Below are 19,712 nucleotides of genomic sequence, written 5' to 3' on the forward strand. Positions count from 1 at the left end.
TCAGGGCTGGATCTTATCTTTTTTCCTATTAAATTTTGATTATTTTTTTCAAAATACATATACAGAAAAAGCAAACTATATATAAACTTCTCATAATATAGTAACCATTTCCTACCTAATCTTAACTGTACTTGTAACATTTAATTAAGTATATGTATATATATGACATGAATGGTTAAAATATAAATCAATTATTTGTATTACACAATTTACAAACAAACAAAATTTGTTTATAAAAACTCAACTAGTTAAAGCAAAATTATTAAGTTAACCTAAAGAATAGAAGCGAAGTTCAGAGGAGGGGATAGAGATGCAGAGGAAATGAAATGTGTAAAGAGGAGGGGGAAATAAGGGAACCATTCAGTTTAATAGGATAATTCAGATACTCCTAGGAGAGCATCTCATATCACTGAGAATTTTGGGGGGTATATCTGTTATAGTACACACATCTTTCCATGGTGGCCACCAGGGCCGGCTTTAGGCCAATTCAACCAATTCCTCTGAATTGGGCCCCGCAGTTGTCCACCCCGCCCCCAGCCCCAGCTCACTTCCCTCTCCTCCCCTGAATGCTCTGCCCCCTTCTCCTCTCCCTCCCCTACTTCCTGCGAATCAGATATTCATGGGAAGCCTGCAAACAAGCAGGGGCAGGTAAGCTGGGGTGTGGGGAGGGTCGCGAGGAGGGCTCCAGGGAGGCGTGGCATGGCCCTGTCCACCTTGGCTGAGCAGCTCCCTTCAGCCTGGCTCCCCAGCCCTGGCCTGGCCCTGGTCAAATGCCCTCAGCCCCAGCCCAGTCCTGGCCCCGGTTGAGTGGCTCCAGCCTGGCGTGGCTTGGGCCTCGTGGTGCCGGTTCCGGTCCCAGCTGAGCGGCTCCGGCCTGGACCTGGAGCCGGCCGAGCAACTCCAGGCAGTGTGGTAAGGGGGCAGGGAGCAGGGAGGGGGTGTTGGAAGAGGGCAGGAGAGTTTGTGGGTTTGTGGGGGGGTAGATAGGGGTTGGGGCAGTCAGAGGGCAGGGAACAGGATTGAATGGGAGCAAGCGTCCTGGGGGGGCAGTCAGGAAGGAGTAGTGGTTGGATGGGGCAGTGGAGGGCAGTCGAGACAGAGAGAAGGAGTGGTTGGATGGGGCAGGGTCCCGAGGGGGGCATTAGGAATGAGAGGAGGGTTTGGATGGGGCGGCAGGGGGCAGTTGGGGACAGGGAAGGGGGGTGGATGGGGCAGGGGTCCCGGGGGGGGCGTCAAGAACTTTAGGTGGGGTTAACATGCATCCGCATACATTACGCAATGTACATAATATATAATTTTGTTATTATTTATATAGTTCTGGAAAGTAAATAATACACGGAAGAAATGAAAGGGGTTTTTTTTATGGTTTTTTTTTTTTTTTTTTTAGTCATCCCTGCTGGGGCCCTGCCAAAGATGTTCGAATAGGGCCCCACACTTCCTAAACTCAGCCCTGCTGGCCACGCTTACAATATCTATGCTCCAGTCTTCAATTATTGGTCACTCTTTGGATTTCCATGCTTGTAGTACTGGTCGCTTAGCATTTACTAGTGCTCTTAGCTGAAACTTTTCAGATTTATTCAGCCTCCAGCTAACATCCATTAGGTTTAAAATTACATTTTTGGCTTGTAATACAATTTTATTTGATAGAAAAAACTAACTCTGCAAGTAAGTTCTGCCCAAAACATACAACTGTAGGAGCATTCCCAGAACACATAGATGAGCTGGTTCTAATTTAAACAAAACCTATTCTCTGCCTACACAACAACTTGACCCTCCACATGTGTCTTTCAGGTGAGAGGCAGCCTGGGAATGCCATCTTCTCAGCCATTGGGATCGTTCTCTTGCTAACGGAGCTGATTATTAATGCAAGTTACAGCTATTTTGGGTTGGTAAGTGATCAGACTCTGCCATAGAATCCGAAGTATAAGGCTGGAAGGGACCTCAAAAGGTCGTCCAGTCCATCGCCTGTGCTGAGGCAGAGTTAAGTCTACCTGAACCATCTCTAACAGCTGTGTTTAAAATACCTGGAATTTTGTGCCTGGAATTGTCCCAAGCCTTTGACCCCAGGGTAGAAAATATCCATGTGTTCTGCTCCAGACTGTCTTATTGATTCTGCTTGATAAAGCCAGTGTCAAAACTCCTGTCAATTTCAAAAATCAGACAAGGGGACCATATTTTTCTTCTGTTTTGTACAGCACCAAGCACAATGGGGTCCTGGTCCATGACTGGGGTTTCCAGGAAACAAAAATGAGGAGAGAGTAAAAAGACTGGGACTGTCCAGTCTTGGAAAAGAGACAGTTAAGGATGAATATAGTGGAGGTCTATAAAATCATGACTGATGTGGAGAAAGTGAAAGTGTTTATCTCTTCACATAACACAAGAAGTAGGATTCCCCCAATGAAATGAATAGGCAGATGGTTTAAAACAAACAAAAGGAAGTATTCACACAACACAATCAACCTGTGGAACTAGTTGCCAGGGGATATTGTGAACTGGGTTCAAAAAATAAGTAGGCAAGTTCCTGGAGGGCAGGTCCATCAATGGATCAATGGCTATTAGCCAAGATGGTCAGGGACACAATCCCATGATCTGGGTGTCCTGAAACCTCCAGCTGCCACTGGGACTCGATGACAGGATGGATCACTCAGTAAATTATCCTGTTCCATTAATTCCCTGTGAAGCATCTGGCCCTGACTGCTGTCAGAAAACAGAATATTGGGCTAGATGGACCATTGGTCTGACTGTTCTTATGTTCAGGTGCTTTCAACATACAAATTAATAATAACAACAACAACTTTTCTTGATTTCAGCAGAGTAGGATTGGGCCCAAATGTCTATTTTACCCCACTTTGCATGGATAGGGGTACTGAGGCATGAAGTCACTGGTCCAAAGTCACACATAGGCTAATGGCAGAATTCAGAACTGAACCCAGGTTTATCTGAGTTGTAGTCTAATGTTTGAGCCACTAGGCCACACAGCCTCCCCTAGGCTATGTAAGCCTCCATCTTCACAAACAGATGCATCTCAGGGACACTGATTTCTGTAGGCCCAAGAGAAAGCAGAAGTCTATGATCTCCTGACAGTGGTGTGGCTCCAGGCATCACAATTACAGGGGCTGCTGAATAGTTTCAATGAGGAGGAGAATTCTGTGTGCCTGGGAGGAGGGAAGAACTGGGACCAGATTTCTGAATCCCCAAAATTGGACTCCCAACTGTGTTCCCTTGGAGTGAAAAGAGGGGGTTTTATGTACCTCACGGCAGCCTGTGCAATATGTTAACTCTAGCAGTCAAAATTAGTTAGCATCCTCTGTGGTTTTGTGCACTCCAGGCTGCTGCCAAAGGAATCGCAGTCTTGCTGCTCTTGTTCACCATCCTGGAGTTCTCCATCGCTGTCTCAACCTTGTACTTTGCGTGCCTAGCCACCTGCTATACCCCCAACACCGTGAGTCTTTCAGCTCTCAAATGGGGACATGCATCAGATCATGTGTTGAATGGAGGAGAAGATGCCTGCCTGAATGAAGTGCCCACCTTGATGGTCGGAGTATCCCTGGGGAAGGGCCAGAATGTGTCTTGGGGGGCACTGATGGGGGAAAATGATAGGCAGTGATTTGGGCTGGTTGAAAATTTGGTCAAATAGTTTTCTTGATGGGAAATTGGGGTTTTGACTAAATAAGAATTTAAGCTGAAAGCACATGCTTTCTTCACAAAACATTGCTATTTTGCCAAAACACAGAACACATGAAAACAAACTATTTAGAGTCAAAGTGGCACCATGCTTCTTGATGGAAGTTGTAGTCCAGCTGCTGCATGCTCCCATTTTCCTATGTGGGCCACATTCTCTAGCTGGACTACATCTCCCAGAATGCACCATTGCTGGGGGCCCTCATCTCCCCAACAAAGGGAATGTGGTATATCATGGGAGATGTAGTCCTGCCAGTGACCATTGCCCTTAGAGGACAATAGAAGTTGAGACGCACTGTTGTTGCACGTTGAATCAAAATATTTTGGTGGTTAATAGATTTTTGCTGACATTTTTGGCAGAGGAAATTACTCATTTTCTGGCTCTTTTTATCCTGATTCCTAACCAGGCTGCTGGCACCATGGTCCAACTTAATGATTTTTTTTTTATGGGAGGGGGAAATAATCCCAGTTTTCACTGCCACCACATTGACCTTCATGGTCAGTGTTTTAATTTCCGTAGGGATTCATTTTATTTCCCTGCGCCAGGTGGGGAGGAACAGGAAACTGTAACTGGGCCAGAACGTGAGCTGTAATCCCATGCTTTTTTGTGCCCCTGAAGGTCACCAGATCTCTCCACCAGAGAATTCTCTTGGCATGAAATCCGCACCTGGCACAGCCAGCTCTTACTCCCTTGGTGGAGGGCATGTACTGAGGGCACAGTCAGAGTCCTTTGTACTCCAGCAATACCTGCCTGGTGGACAATCCTTGGGGGCAGAGGCACCATATTTCTGAGTTGCTAGGGGTTGCTCAACCTCTGCTCCGTCCCAGGCCCCACCCCTACTCCCACTCCACCCCTTCCCCAACCACCCACACTGCCTCTTCCTGCTCTGCCTCTTCCCACCCTGTTCTGCCCCCTCCCTCGTATGCCCCTCCCCACCCCAGCACCTCATCCATGCCACTGAACAGCTGATCATGGCAGGCAGGAGGCGCAGGGAGGGAGGAAGAGGAGCTGATCAGAGTGGCTGCTGGCAGGCAGGAAGCACTGTGGGGGAGGGCAAGAAGCTGATTGCGAGGGCTGCCGATGGGTGCTGAACACCCACTGGTTTTTTATGTGGGTGCTCCAGGGCTGGAGCATCCACGGAGTCAGCACCTGTGCTTGGGGATCATCACCAGGCTTGATGTTTTAGAGCAGCTGTTAGGGCTAGCACAGAGCAGAATACAGACCCGTGACTTCAGAGCCAACCATGGAGTCACGATGGGTATGTCTACGCTACGGGATTACTCCGATTTTACATAAACCGTTTTTTTGAAACAGATTGTATAAAGTTGGGTGCACACGGCCACACTAAGCACATTATTTCAGCGGTGTGTGTCCATGTACTGAGGCTAACGTCGATTTCTGGAGCGTTGCACTGTGGGTAGCTATTCCCTAGCTATCCCATAGTTTCTGCAGTCTCCCCCACCCATTGGAATTCTGGGTGGAGATCCCAATGCAAAAACAGTGTCGCGGGTGATTCTGGGTAAATGTCGTCACTCAATCCTTCCTCCGTGAAAGCAACGGCAGACAATCATTTCGTGCCCTTTTTCCCTTGATTGCCCTGGCAGACGCCATAGCATGCCAACCATGCAGCCTGTTTAGCCTTTTGTCACTGTCAATGTATGTGTACTGGATGCTCCTGACAGATGTGGTACTGCAGTGCTACACAGCAGCATTCATTTGCCTTTGCAAGGTTAAAGAGACAGTTATCAGCTATAGCTCCATCTGCAATTGGAAATTGACTATGACGTTTATCAGTTATTTTGCACCGTTTGCAATTGGAAATTGGCGATGACGGTTATCCGTCCTTTTGTACTGTCTGCTGCTGTCATGGGTGCTCCTGGCTGGCCTTGCTGAGGTCGGCTGGGGCGCATGGACAAATATGGGAATGACTCTCCAGATCATTCCCTTCTTTATGTTTTGTCTAAAAATAGAGTCAGTCCTGCCCAGAATATGGGGCAAGTGTACTACAGAACCAGAGAGCACAGCCGCTCCGGGTCAGAGCCCCAGAGATCCCGCACAAATGATGACGCCATTCTAGGGGGTGCCCCTGCAACAACCCCACCCATTGCTTCCCTCCTCCCCCAACCCTCCTGGGCTACCATGGCAGTGTCCCCCCATTTGTGTGATGAAGTAATAAAGAATGCAGGAATAAGAAACACTGACTTTTGAGTGAGGTAAAATGAGAGGGAGGCAGCCTCCCACTGATATGATAGTCCAGGCAGTACAGAATCTTCATTAGACATGAAGGGGGAGGGGGCTGATGGAGCTCAGCCTCCAGTTGCTATGTTGAGGACAGTTTTCAATCCTTTTGCACCATCTGCCGGGAATGACCAGGAGTCTTTCCCATTGTTGCCCAGGCGCCCCCGGCCAACCTAACCGAGGCCAGCCAGGAGCACTTACGGGATGATGAGGACAGTTTTCCACCATTTTGTACCATCTGCCATCAGGAAAGGAAGGGGAGGGGATGCTGCTGTTCAGTGCCACAGCACTGCATCTACCAACAGCATGCAGTAGTCATACGGTGACATTGAAAAAAAAGGCGAGAAATGATTTTTTCCCCTTTTCTTTCACAGGGGAGGGAGGAAGCTAAATTGATGAGATATACCCTGAACCACCCGTGACAATGTTTTTGACCCTTCAGGCACTGGGAGCAAAGCCAAGAATGCAAATGCTTTTCGGACTGTGGGGACTGTGGGATAGCTGGAGTCCTCAGTCCCCTCCCCGCCTCCATGAGCGTCCATTTGATTCTTTGGCTTTCCGTTACGCTTGTCACGCAGCACTGTGTTGAGTCCCTGCTGTGGCCTCTGTCTGGAGATTTTTTTAAATGCTTTGGCATTTCATCTTCTGGAACGGAGCTCTGATATAACAGATTTGTCTCAAAGCAATCAGATCCATAATCTCCTGTACAGTCCGTGCTGATCAGCGCTCCATGCTGGGCAAACAGGAAATGAAATTCAAAAGTTTGCTGGGCTTTTCCTGTCTACCTGGCCAGTGCATCCGACTCCAGATTGCTGTCCAGAGCAGTCACAATGGTGCACTGTGGGATAGCTCCCGGAGGCCAATACCATCAAATTGCGGCCACACTAACCCTATTCCAAAATGGCAATACCGATTTGAGCTCTACTCCCCTCGTCGGGGAGGAGTACAGATATCGATATTAAGAGCCCTTTATATCGATATAAAGGGCTTCGTTGTGTGGATGGGTGCAGGGTTAATTCGGTTTAACGCTGCTAAATTTGGTATAAACCCGTAGTGTAGACCAGGCCAATGCTGCAAACTGCTCATGATGCTGCAAACTCCCCTCCCAAAAGCTACAGTTGTGGACACTCCCTACAGGGACAATGTTTCTAGCCAGACAGCAAAATAAAGGAATCTGGGCAACAAAATCTCCTTGTTTGGGGTCAACTCACTGCTATGATTCTGGTGTAGAATCTGACTTTCACAAAGGCTGACTGCCTCCCATTCAGCAGTTCTCAAGGCCATTCCTCTGAGCACCTTTGTATAGCAAAGGAGCTGAGGTGAGGTTAACCCTTGTTGACCTGGGAGTAGGTAATCTCACACACTGATGGGCTAACATTTTCTCAAACGGTGGTAAAACTGTGTTTTTATGAAGAAGAAAAAAACCTGCTTTTGTCTCAATTTTCCACACACCTTTTTGATTTTTTTCAGCAGCAACTGGAATACTAGAATATTTTGATAAAGCCAAAAGATTTCCATTTGGAAATGCGGCCATGGTGCCTAACTGGGGTTGTAGTTTGAATGCCTCATGTTGCCATTCTCTTATGTAGGCCAGGCTCCTTGGCCTGACTACAACTCCCATGATGCAAAATTGCTTCCCCTCTTGGTTGTTGTATCCTAGGAGACCCTGACCATGGTGTGTCATGGGAATTGTAGTCTAGCCTGTGTTCCTGACCCATAGCGAAGAATTGGGAGATCAGGCAACCAAACTGCATCTCCCATAAGCATCTCCAAATTGAAATCTTTTAGATTTCAGGCACTCTTTTTGGATGAAAATTTTAATTTTCCCCAGGAAACTGGATAATTTTCATGCAATATTTCACAGAAAAGTTTGGGGTTTGTTCATTTTTGGTTCTTTTTGTTTTGTTTTTTGGAAGTTTTTTTTGTTTTGTTTTTGAAAATCAGAATTTTGACATGAAATTTTCAAACTTCCCTAGCAAGGAGCACAGAGGAATGCTCTGTGGCATAGTGAGACCTACCACATTAACTCTTTAAGTGCATCACAGCAAATCTGCTGCAGTCAGGACCCAAGAGAACTTCTAGTTTCTTTATCCAAAATGGCATCACTATATCAAGAGACCAGGGTCATGTTCATGACACCTGAGACTTAGGCAACTACACAAAGAAAATCCTACCAATAGTGACTACGGGGTTGATAGTGATGATGGCACAGATTCATCCTTGTAATTCCAGTCACTACAGGAGACTTACACCAGGGATGCATCTGTGCCAGTTATATGAACTAGAGGGATTAGGAAGACGATGGTGGTAGTGCTGAAAAATGCGTTGATGAAAGGGAGTGGAAGGGTGAGGAAAGTGATAGGGATGAGCATGGAGGACTGAGAAAGGTAATGGTGGTGAAGAATGTGAGGAAGATGGTGGAGCAAGAATGGAGGGCTGAGAAAGGGGATGGTTGTTGGGGTGAGAATGGAGACGATGATGTTACCAGTGAGGACTGATCTTTTTTGTTCTGCAGGCCATGTTGTTCAGGCCATATTTTGCCAATGCAAACCTTGGGGTTCCTTCTGCACAAATGGCCTCTCCAGAACCTCCCACCAATGTGGATTAGACCCCAAAGATGAGACTGAGTAGTGGGCTTCATAATGAACCCCTGCGTGAGATTGCTCCAGCAGTGGCTCCTACTGAAAAGTAAAATCCAATTTAAATGAATTACACAAAGTTCTGTATTAATATGCCTAGTAAGGAATCTATTTGTCAAATTTTTTTTACCAGACTCTGTTTTGGCGGGTCTGTGTTGTTACAGACATACTTGCTGACTGATATTTTGAAATAAATTACCAAAATAATTGTAACTGGCATTAGTATATTGGTGATATTATGACAAATAAAATATATGCAGAATTTTCAAATATTGTGTGCAGAATTTTTAATTTTTTTGGTGCAGAATTCCTCCAAGAGTAATATATTGTAGGGAACAATCCTATAGTGGAGTTATGCAGAGCATCGAACAAGATGACTTCGATAGATCTTTTCCAGCTTAAGCATCAGTGACCTAGAGAAGCTTTCTCCTTATGTTGAGGGCAGAGCTCAGGGGAAATTAACATTTAATTAAGGGTGGGGAATGAAATGTGTCATTACAAAACTTTGATGAAACCAAATCCTGAAATTGATTGTTTTTATGAGTTTATACATTCCCACATTAACAGGGCACTTGCGGAATAATCCTATGGGGAGAAAGTGGCCTCCACTTGTCATTTGAGGTAGTGCATAGCATCTGGTTACATATGCGTATCAAAGGGTATATAATGTGCAGCAACACTTTCTCAGTAGAAGCTCTGGCTTCCTTGTAGCTTTCTGACATTTTCCATTGGGCTGACATATCCTAGACCGGACATGAATTTCTTTTGGGAAATATGCTAAAATTCTAATCCAATGTTTTTGAGTTTAGTTGAATGTGAACAAATTGAATATTCTGCAACAATGTCCAGAGATAATAGAATGAAGATAGCTGATACATCAACAAGGAGCATTACAGGGTGAAATAATCAGAGGGGAGCAAATCTATTAGCAGCACATAACTAATTGATCAAGTTTCTTCTGTTTTCTGCTTGCAGAATATCTGAGAACAGATAACAACTTCCAGAAAGTTATTAGTTATTCACTTTTACTAGACACTTTATTCCAGTACTTAAGCACACTGACAAAGTTTTTTCCTAATGTCCAACCTAGACTGCCCTTGCTGCAATTTAAGCCCATTGCTTCTTGTCCTATTCTCAGAGATTAAGGAGAACAATTTTGCTCCCTCGTCCTTGTGACAACCTTTTATATACTTGAAAACTGTGGTCCTCTCTCAGTCTTCTCTTCTCCAGACTAAACAAATCCAGTTTTTTCAATCTTCCCTCATAGGTCAAGTTTTCTAGACCTTTAATCATTTTTATTGATCTTCTCTGGACTTTCTACAATTTGTCCACATCTTTCCTCAAATGGGGTGCCCAGAACTGCACACAATACGCTAGTTGAGGCCGCATCAGCATGGAGTAGAGTGGAAAAATTACTTCTTGTCTTGCTTACAACACACCTGCTAATACAGTCCAGAATGGTGTTTGCTCTTTTGTTTTTATGTTTTTGCAACAGTGTTACATTGTTGACTCATATTTAACTTGTGATCCACTATGAACCCCAGATCCCTTTCTGCAGTACTCCTTCCTAGGCATTTGGTATGTGTGTAGCTGATTGTTCCTTCCTGAGTGCAGTACTTTGCATTTGTCCTTATTGAATTTCATCCTATTTACTTCAGACCATGTCTCCAGTTTGTCCAGATCCTTTTGAATTTTTATCCTATCTACCAAAGCACTCGCAACCCCTCCCAGCTTGGTATCATCCTTAATATTTATAAGTGTACTGTCTACGGCATTATCTAAACCAGAGGTCAGCAACCTTTGGCACATGGCCCACCAGGGTAATCTGCTGGTGGTTCGCGAGACATTTTGATTACACTGATGGCCCCTCACAGCTCCTGGTGGCTGCAGTTTGCTGTTCACGGCCAATGTCAGCTGCGGGAAGCGGTGGCCAGCATGTCCCTGAAGCCCACCACTTCCCATAGCTCCCATTGGCTGGGAACGGCAAACCGAGGCCACTGGGAGCTGCAGGGGGCTGTGCCTGTGGATGGTCAATGCCAGCAAATTGTCTTGTGGTTCACCAGCAAATTACCCTGAAGGGCCGCCTGTGGAATGTTGCCAACCCCTGATCTAAATCATTGATGAAGATATTGAACAGAACCAGATCCAGAACTGATTTCTGTGGGGTGCAACTCAATATGCCCTTCCAGCTTGATCATGAACCACTGATAACTATTCTCTAGGAATAGTTTTCCAACCAGTTATGCACCCACATTATAGTAGCTCCATCTAGCTTGTATTTCCCTAGTTTTTTTATGAGACAGCCATGCGAGACAGTTTCAAAAACCTTTCTAACATAAATATATTCCATATCTACCCCTTCCCTCATCCATAAAGCTTGTTACTCTGTCAAAGAAAGCTCTTAGGTTGGTTTGACATGATTTGTTCTTGACAAATCCATGCTGACTGTTACTTATCACCTTATTATCTTCTAAGTGTTCACAAACTGATTGCTTAATCATGTGCTCCGTTATCTTTCTGATTACTGAAGTAACCTGATAGGCCTGTAATTCCCCGGGTTTTCCTTATTTCCCTTTTTTTTTAATAAATGGGTGCTATATTTGCTCTATTCCAGTCCCCTAGAATCAGTCCTATCTTCCATGACTTTTCAATGACAATCACTAAAGGCTCAGATATTTTCTTTGGTATTCTAGGCAGAGGTGGCTCCAGGCCCCAGCATACCAAGTGCGTGCTTGGGGCGGCATGCCGCGGGGGGCGCTCTGCCGGTCGCTGAGAGGGTCCCGCGGCTCTGGTGGACCTCCCACAGGCATACCTGCGGAGGGTCCGCTGGTCCCACGGCTTCTTCAGTGGAGGTCCACTGTGGGAGGTCCACTGGAGCTATGGGACCAGCGACCGGTAGAGCGCCCCCCGCGGCATGCCGTCGTGCTTGGGGTGGCGAAATGTCTAGAGCCACCCCTGATTCTAGGATGTATTATATCAGGTCCTGCTGACCTGAAGACATCTAACTTGTCTAAATAATTTTTAACTTGTCCTTTCCCTAATATATTTAACTCAGACTTTCCTTGCCACATTTTCACTGACATTGACTATTTTAGACATCCAATTGCTGCTAACCTTTTTTTTGGTGAAAACTGAAACAAAATTCATTCCCACATTTTCTGTTATTGTTCCCTGCCTCCCTCCATTGAGTAACAGGCCAACCCTGTCCTTGATCTTCCTCTTGCTTCTAATGTATTTGTAGAATGTTTTCTTGTTATCCTTTATGTCTCTAGCTAGTTTAATCTCATTTTGTGCCTTGGCCTTTTTAATTTTGTCCCTACTTACATGTGTTCTTTGTTTATATTCAGCCTTTGTAATTTGACCTAGTTTCCACATTTTGTAGGAGACTCTTTTTTGTATTTCAGATCATTGAAGATCTCCTGATTGAATTCATTTAGTCCTAGCCATTTGCTTGCATGTGACAGATCCCTTCAGTTCATAGCACAGAAGGAGTGACAGCCCCTTTTCATACCAAGTGGCTAGTCAAAGTTTGGAGTCCTGTGGGTGTTCCAGTTGGGAGCAGAAATTGGTAGTAGTCAGATGCTTCTTTGATGCAGTTGTGTTTCTTTATAAGGAATGTTCAAAGTCCTCTGTCTCTGAATGCAGAGGGAAGGAAACAGCAGGAAACAGCTTCTTTTGCTCACAGCACCAAGGATACCCTTTTAGCCGGCTCCCTGACCCAAAAACCTCTTTCCCAGTGTTTTCCAAGGTCAGCTTTCCGCTGCTTCTTCAGGATGTCTGCCTCTCTCTCAGGATATGTCTACACTACAGTAGCACAGCTCTGGCACCTCAGGACCATTGTTTGAATGCTTCCTACATCAACAGAAGGGGTTTTTCCATTGAGGTAGGTAATCCACTTCTATGAGAAGCTAGGTCTTCTGTCAACCTAGCCACATTGACACCAGGGTTTCAGTAAAACCTAACTACGGTGCTTATGGTGTGAAATTTTTCAGAGATTTGAGCAATCTGGTTAGGTCGACCTAAGATTTAAGTGTAGACCAGGCTTCAGTCTGTCTTTGTATGACCTCAGTTTGTGTGATCTCTTTCTCGCTTACACACACACATGCACAAAACAATACTCACTCAAAAACTGCTGAGCGGCTTCACACACACCTTTTGTCTCAGGTGGGGCTTAGGCTTAGAGTTAACTGAAGGGTTAACTAACAGTTTTTCGGGCCTGACCCAGAGCCCATTAAAGTTCATGGAAGAACTCCTGCTGAGTCCAGGGCCTCACGACTAAGATTTTCAAAGGTGAGTAGTAATTTTGGGTATCCAACTTGAGACTCCTCATAAGGGCCTGATTTTCAGAAGGTGAGTTCTCAGCACTTTCTGAACATCAGGACCCTTTAAGACATCACAAGCTGGATACCCCAAAACCAGTAGTCAGCTTGGCCCAACACCCTTACTCCCATATTCATAACTTTACCACAGACCCACACAATGACAGGAGAAGAAAGGGTCCTCTCCTACCATCAATGTTTGTTAATAAGTGATACCATAAAAAGGAAGTGTGGTTCATAAGGGATCAGAGCAGTCACTCAAATACTCTTTTGATATTGTTCAAGCCAGCCACCAGCTTGTGTCACAGCACTGACAGGAAGCTGAAAGCGAAGATGTGGTTGTGCCTGACTTTGTTACAGTTACACCCGTGAAGGCTTTGGCCCATGCAGGTTGACAGTGAGTTCCCATTACACTTTCTGCAAGAGTAGGAAAACTGATGCTGAAACTATGCAGCAAAGACTGAATTAGGCAAATAATGGATTTTTTTGGTTCCCTGGCAATTCTGAAAAATTGAAACATTTGTTTTGAGTCAAACCAAAACTGAAATTTTTCTATACTTCCGATGATAAAATAGTCAAAACAGTATTTCTGGTCAAAAGAAATGGTTTGTTTGAACCTAAATGAAATATTTTTTTCAGTTTTAAGTAGTTTTATAACTTTTTAATTGTATTTAATAAATGTGAAGGAAATATAAAAACAAAAAGTTGTTTTAAACAAAAAAATTGAAATGTTACCTTTTGGATTTTTTTTCTTTTGTTGTTTGTGGGGGGTGGTCTGTTTTGTTTGAACAATTCAGCCAAACCGACACAAATCTGTGAAACTTTTTGATGTCTCTGAATCTGCATTTTTTGCCAATAAACTTTTTGGCTGAAAGATTTTGCCCAGCTCTTGCTGGACACAGGATTGCCATTCTCAACCACTGACAAATTTTCACTCAGGTCCCCCCATATCATGAGACTAAAAATATTGGGTTCTTTTTATTGCTATTTGGTGTCTGAGCCACTAGGGATCATAGTTTTTAGCTTTTCTGTGCTCCAAGAAGGGCTAGAAACTTACTATTTTTTTAAAAAATGGAAGCTAAGATTCTCTCACAATCATAGGACTTCAAGAACTGGGGCTTTAAGAAAAGCATCAGACTTTGTAGTGATGAGAGTCTCTCTTCATTAATTCCAAGCCCTTAAATTCCTCTCTTCGGGCTAGTCTATACTGGCAATGTTAAAGCGCTGCCATAGCAGCGCTTTAATGTGGCTTGTGTAGTTGGGGCAGAATGAGTGCTCTAAAAAACCCACCTCCACTAGGGGGATAGCTACCATCACTGGTGCACTGTCTATACTGGCGCTTTATAGTGCTGAAACTTGCTGCGCTCAGGGGGTGTTTTTTCACACCCCTGAGCGAGAAAGTTGCTGCACTGTAAATAGCCAGTGTAGACAATTACAAAGCCTAACTTTGAGCTAAGCATTGGAGAAGGCTGTGTGGCATCTGTCACTGCTCTGTCTGTTATCACAAGCAATGTTTATACCTATCTGGTTGTGACAGGCTGAGCCGTTCTCTGAGGTCACATCCCGGCAGCCTGAGTCTCTTCCTTGCTTGGGATCTTTACTTCAGCCTTTCTGGGTTCTCTGCTGTGTGAGTCTCCTGATTATGGGGCTGTACAGTCTCTGAGTTTTTGTATACGATGATCCAGCACAGCTGGACTCTGGGTCAGGGTTTACCTTACCCCATGGGATCAGCTTGTCCTGCATCTGGTAGGTTCCTGTGGGCAGCAGAGGCTTGTCAGGTGTTTTCCTCTCAGCTTCTCTGTAGCAGAAGCCAGCTGGCATTTAAGACCACAGAGCCTCATAAGGTCTCTTAGGGGTAAATGCCGAATAAGAAGTTTCTAAATGTTTAAGATGCTTAGATGCTACCTGGGGATGCTACATAAGGAGAGAGAGAGCGCCTTGGAAATGAAAAGCACTCGGTACATCCCAAAAGCACTTAGAGCTGTTTGGAAAATGGGCTTTTTTCCCATAGAAAATTTCATTAAAACAAAAAGATCATTTACATCATAATTTTCAGTGGAAAATTCCTAGTGTTCATCAAAAAACTGAAAATTTTTCAGTTTATGAACATAAACGTTTTTTCAGGCTGTTCAGCTTTCCTATGAAACATCAACCCATTTGGGGGAAAGCTGGTGCTTCCTGGTAACAGTTTTGTTTAGTCAAAACCAGATTTTCCTGATGAAAAGTTTTGATCAGAAAACGTCCAGCCAATCCTCATTACTTTTGTGGCAGTTCCCTCTTGGCAAAAAGGGAAAGGAAGAGCACCATGTGTTCTGAGCGAGAAGGGATGGTGACTACGGTGGGGAAAAGGCAGGGATGGACTCTGAGGGGGATGAAAAGAAAACATCCAAAAGGGAAGAGGACTTTGGAGTCCTGCAATAAAACAAGGCAAAGACAAAGGGAGGAGCTAAGTATAACAGGCAGGGCAGGATTCAAAGTCTGATGCTATTAAAATCCCTTATGAGCCTGTGAGAATTTCCTGATGACTCTTGGAGTTGCCCACAGCTGGAAGAAGGACAGCGGCTGCAGCGAAAACAGAGTAAGTTCATCAGCGCAAACATTCTCAGGGTGACCATTAAAATTGGGTGTTGGGTGCCATACTGGGGGAGGCTATAGGGACACCCTGACATCCTTACAGGACCCTTGTAGTTTCTGCCTCTAGAGTTGAGAGAAAATAAGGTCAGAATTTCAAGAGCAGCACATCCCATTATCTGACAAGCAGGGGAGAGAAGAGAAGAGGAGAAATTTGTGGCTCAAAGCCATATGCTCCTGTGACAGCAAGTGCCACCTCTCAGAACTCTAGAAAATGTTCATACAGAAGGATGGAGCAATGACACAACTTGCTTGCATTCACCCAAAGCCTTTCACGTGTCAGCTGCTCTTCACTACATGGCGCTAGCCAGTGAGTAAAAGGGGCAAGGTTCAAAGATTGGGATGGCCTTGCCACGGTCTGCGACGTCTCCTGTCTAATAACAGTTGGCAAGGGCGGCTCCAGGCCCCAGCATGCCAAGCACGTGCTTGGGGCAGCAAGCCACTGGGGGCACTCTGCCAGTCGCCATGAGGGCGGCAGGCAAGCTGCCTTCAGTACCTTGCCTGCAGAGGGTCCGCTGGTCCTGCGGCTTCGGAGGACCTCCCGCAGGAGTGCCTGCAGAGGGTCTGTTGGTCCTGTGGCTTCGGAGGGCCTCCCGCAGGTGAAGCTGCAGGACCAGCAGACCCTCCACAGGCAAGCCGCTGAAGGCAGCCTGCCTGCCGTGCTTAGGGCCACTACATCTTGTTATGCCTTTGTCTGTCAAATGAAAGAGCCCTCTACCCTTAGAAATCATCTCCCCACTTATAGATCGTGACCTCAACCTGCTTTCCAGTGCTTGTTAACACTTAATAAATATCTGGAACCTCTTTAAAAGCAGCAAAGAGTCCTGTGGCGCCTTATAGACTAACAGACATTTTGGAGCATGAGCTTCCAGATCCAGACTAACATGGTTACCCCTCTGATACCTGGAACCTCTTAACAACCCAAACCTAGCAGCAGCTTGGAGCATTGTGAAGACTGACCCCTATGGACATTGCAGTGCGTCATGGGAGTCCATGACACATGATGGGAGATGTAGTCCAACCAAGGAGCTCAGCATGCAGAGGAGAAGGGGAATATGTGGCAACTGAGCTACATATCCCATGAGGCACCACAGCAGCATTGTTGAATTGTAATATTGCCGGTTTAGAACTTTCAGTTTTTTTATGAAAACTTGAAGTTCTGTGAAAGGGAGACCCTTTCCACACACATAAATATCCACTTAATGGAAAACCCAATTTTCCATTAAAAAACAGTTTTGCTGGAAAAATTTTGGCCAGTTCTTTTGTAAATGTTTTTGGGTCTGATCCCATGCCTTTGAAGTTAACGGGAATGTTTCCTTCACTTCAATGGGAGCAACAGCAGAGCCTTTGTGCCAAAGAACCTGAGTTAATTTCACCCTCTATCAACCCTAGGATAATCAATTGCACAGCTCTGGAAAATTCCATCCTGAAAACTGAAAGATCCAGAAAGTTAAAAGCATCTGGAAAAGGAGGTGTGGAATGGGAAACACTTGAGCTCCTTGACTGAGATTTTAAAAGCCAAGGAGACTGTTTTGCCCCACAAACCCTGTTGAAATTAATGGGAGTAGTGTGGCTGAATCCTTCAGTCAGCTTTTGGAATCTCAACCCTTATATTTAGGGTGTTGCTAGTGCTCCAATTATATAGCCCTATGCGAAGGACAAAATCACGACAGGGACTCAAAGGGGGTTGAGCAATAGGTAATGAAGATTCCTACTCAGCATGGCCCAGGGCTAATTTGGGGACCAGTGTTATTACATATGGCTTAATCTGGGCCAATCACTCTTTTCTGCAGCATCTTCATCATCATGGCAGCACCAGGAAGCACGGCCAATGGAATGCTTGTGTTCATGCCCCCAAACAGCGCTGGCATCATCCACCAAGGCCAGGGAGTCTCTGGTGCCATTCCCCAGACTCCTGAGATGGTGCAATATGGGCCCCAGCAGTTCACAGTCATGAACCCTGGGAACCAACCTCTTGGGTCAATGTACTCCGGGAGTCCCGCTGAACAGGTCGCGCAGCTAAGGAAAGTAGGGATGATGGAGATATTCCTCAAAGCCCAGCCCAAGACCCTGGGGGTAAGTGTGATCTTTGCTCTCAGTCCATGAGGATGAGTCATTTCAATGCCGAAGGGCCTGAACAGTTGGGTGAATGACTGAGCATGAGCAAACTCCAGATTCCACCCTTTTCTTTTTTACTTTAACAATCAGCTTTATGAGAAGGATGCCAAGAAGCCGCTACCATCAGGCCTCCTCTTGAGACTTCATTGCTTTGTTGAGGGCAGTGGATAAAAATACACTCAGAGTTCCAGGGGCAGTGAATCCTCCTAGGTACCCAAACAGGGAGAAATGAAGATTAATCAAGCAAAGGAGAAACAGGGGGAAATAATTATAAACCAGCTATTTGTGGAACTAATGGAATGAAACAGCCCCATCTTGGGGAGGAGGGGAAGGCTATTCAACTGGTGTAAATCAATGTAGCTCCATTGTGATAATTCACTCCGGTAGAGGATTTGGTCTGAGAAGAAGCAGTTCAAACCTAGGTCCTAGTTACTGCAATGCAGAGCTGATTCCATTCACCCTTGCACTGCTAGTGAAATCAATCAACCTGCAACTTCTATCCATCAGTCTACATGGATAAGCCCATGACTGGTTGTTTATTTACAATTATGTACATAAATAAGCAAATGAGTTAATAGATTTGAAGTCCAGAAGGGACCACTGACTTCCTGTATATCACAAGCCAGAGAACCTTCTCTCTGAGCGGACTATTAGGCGGGGAGGATGTTGACATTTTTTCAATGGGAAATGTAGTTTCCACAAAAATCAAAGATTTCCACTGGAAAAATCAAAACAAAATATTTTGGTTTTGAGTTAGGTCTTCTCAGATCAAACTACTTCAATTTGTCAAACTGAATTGAAATGTTTCCTCTCAGGTCAGTTTGATATTAAATTGAATCCACCTGAGCTACTACAATGCCTCAAGGAAGTTGAGGTGATTCTTCCCAATAGGACTAGCTCCCTATTCCAAACTGCACCTTCCCAGCTGCACTGCGGTCTTCTCGTTTTACTGAATCACCATGGTATGCCGTGAGAGTCCCATGATTGTGCATGTGAGATGTAGTCCATGTAGGAAGTCTAGCCCATAGAAGAAAATGGTACCCCAACTACAACTCCTATAAGACGACGGTTTGACAAACTGAAATGAAATGTTTAACATTTCCAAACTGAAAATTTTCAGATTTCAGATTAAAACAACAGTCTAAAGATCAGAATTTCCCACAGGATGAAAATTCCAGTTTCTAATCAGCTCTGCTCAGGACAGGGTGTTCTGTTCATCCCCAAGATAGGGGGAATTGGCTCCTCTTACTGCCCCATTCTCTTCCCACAGGCCATCCAGATCTTGATTGGGCTGATACATATTGGCTTTGGAGGTGTCTCTACAATTTTCATTAAATACATTTCTGTCTCTGGCATCGTGGGATACCCGTTCTGGGGAGGAACTGTTGTGAGTAGAATAACTGAATGTGTTTATGAAGTGATGGCATGGCCACAAGGATAAATAATAATTGTCTATTATTAAAGTTCTAAATGGACACAAATCAGACATCTCTAGGTAAAAGAATAAATAGACACAAATCAGACATCAGGAATGGTAACATATAAAAGCTAGTAGAACACTTCAATCTCCCTGGACATTCTATAAATATTTAAAAGTACCCATACTGCAACAAAAAAAAAAACTTAAAAAACAGACTTCAAAGAGAAACTGCAGAGCTACAATTCATTTGCAAATTTAACACCATTAATTTGGGTTTGAATAGGGGCTGGGAGTGGCTGGCTCACTACAAAAGCAATTTTCCCTCTCTTGGTATTGACACCTCCTCATCAATTATTGGGAGTGGACCATATCCACCCTGATTGAATTGGCCCTGTCAACACTGGTTCTCCTCTTGGAAGGTAACTCCTGTCTCTTCATTTGTCAGTATACACCTCTACCCCAATATAACATGAATTCAGATATAACATGGTAAAGTGGCGCTCCAGGGAGCGGGGCTGTGCACTCCGGCGGATCAAAGCAAGTTTGATATAATGTGGTTTCACCTGTAACATGGTAAGATTTTTTGGCTCCTGAAGAAAGCGTTATATCAGGGTAGAAGTGTATTTATGTCTGCATCTGTAATTTTCACTCCATGCATCTGAAGA

At 44.8% G+C, this 19,712-nt stretch overlaps 1 protein-coding gene across 1 annotated transcript; it reads left to right on the top strand.

Moving 5' to 3' along the window:
* Positions 1–578: 578 nt before the first annotated feature.
* Positions 579–8,822, top strand: LOC127051485 (membrane-spanning 4-domains subfamily A member 15-like; the record flags this gene model as incomplete). The annotated part of the gene is made up of 4 exons (XM_050953806.1): positions 579–648; positions 1,792–1,889; positions 3,329–3,442; positions 8,436–8,822. Coding segments are annotated over 4 exons (375 nt in total), but the record flags the coding sequence as incomplete, so codon positions are not given.
* Between the last annotated feature and the right edge of the window lie 10,890 nt (positions 8,823–19,712).

The sequence above is a fragment of the Gopherus flavomarginatus genome, chromosome 5 (genome assembly GCF_025201925.1).
Source record: "Gopherus flavomarginatus isolate rGopFla2 chromosome 5, rGopFla2.mat.asm, whole genome shotgun sequence".
In the NCBI taxonomy this organism is placed as follows: domain Eukaryota; kingdom Metazoa; phylum Chordata; order Testudines; family Testudinidae; genus Gopherus; species Gopherus flavomarginatus.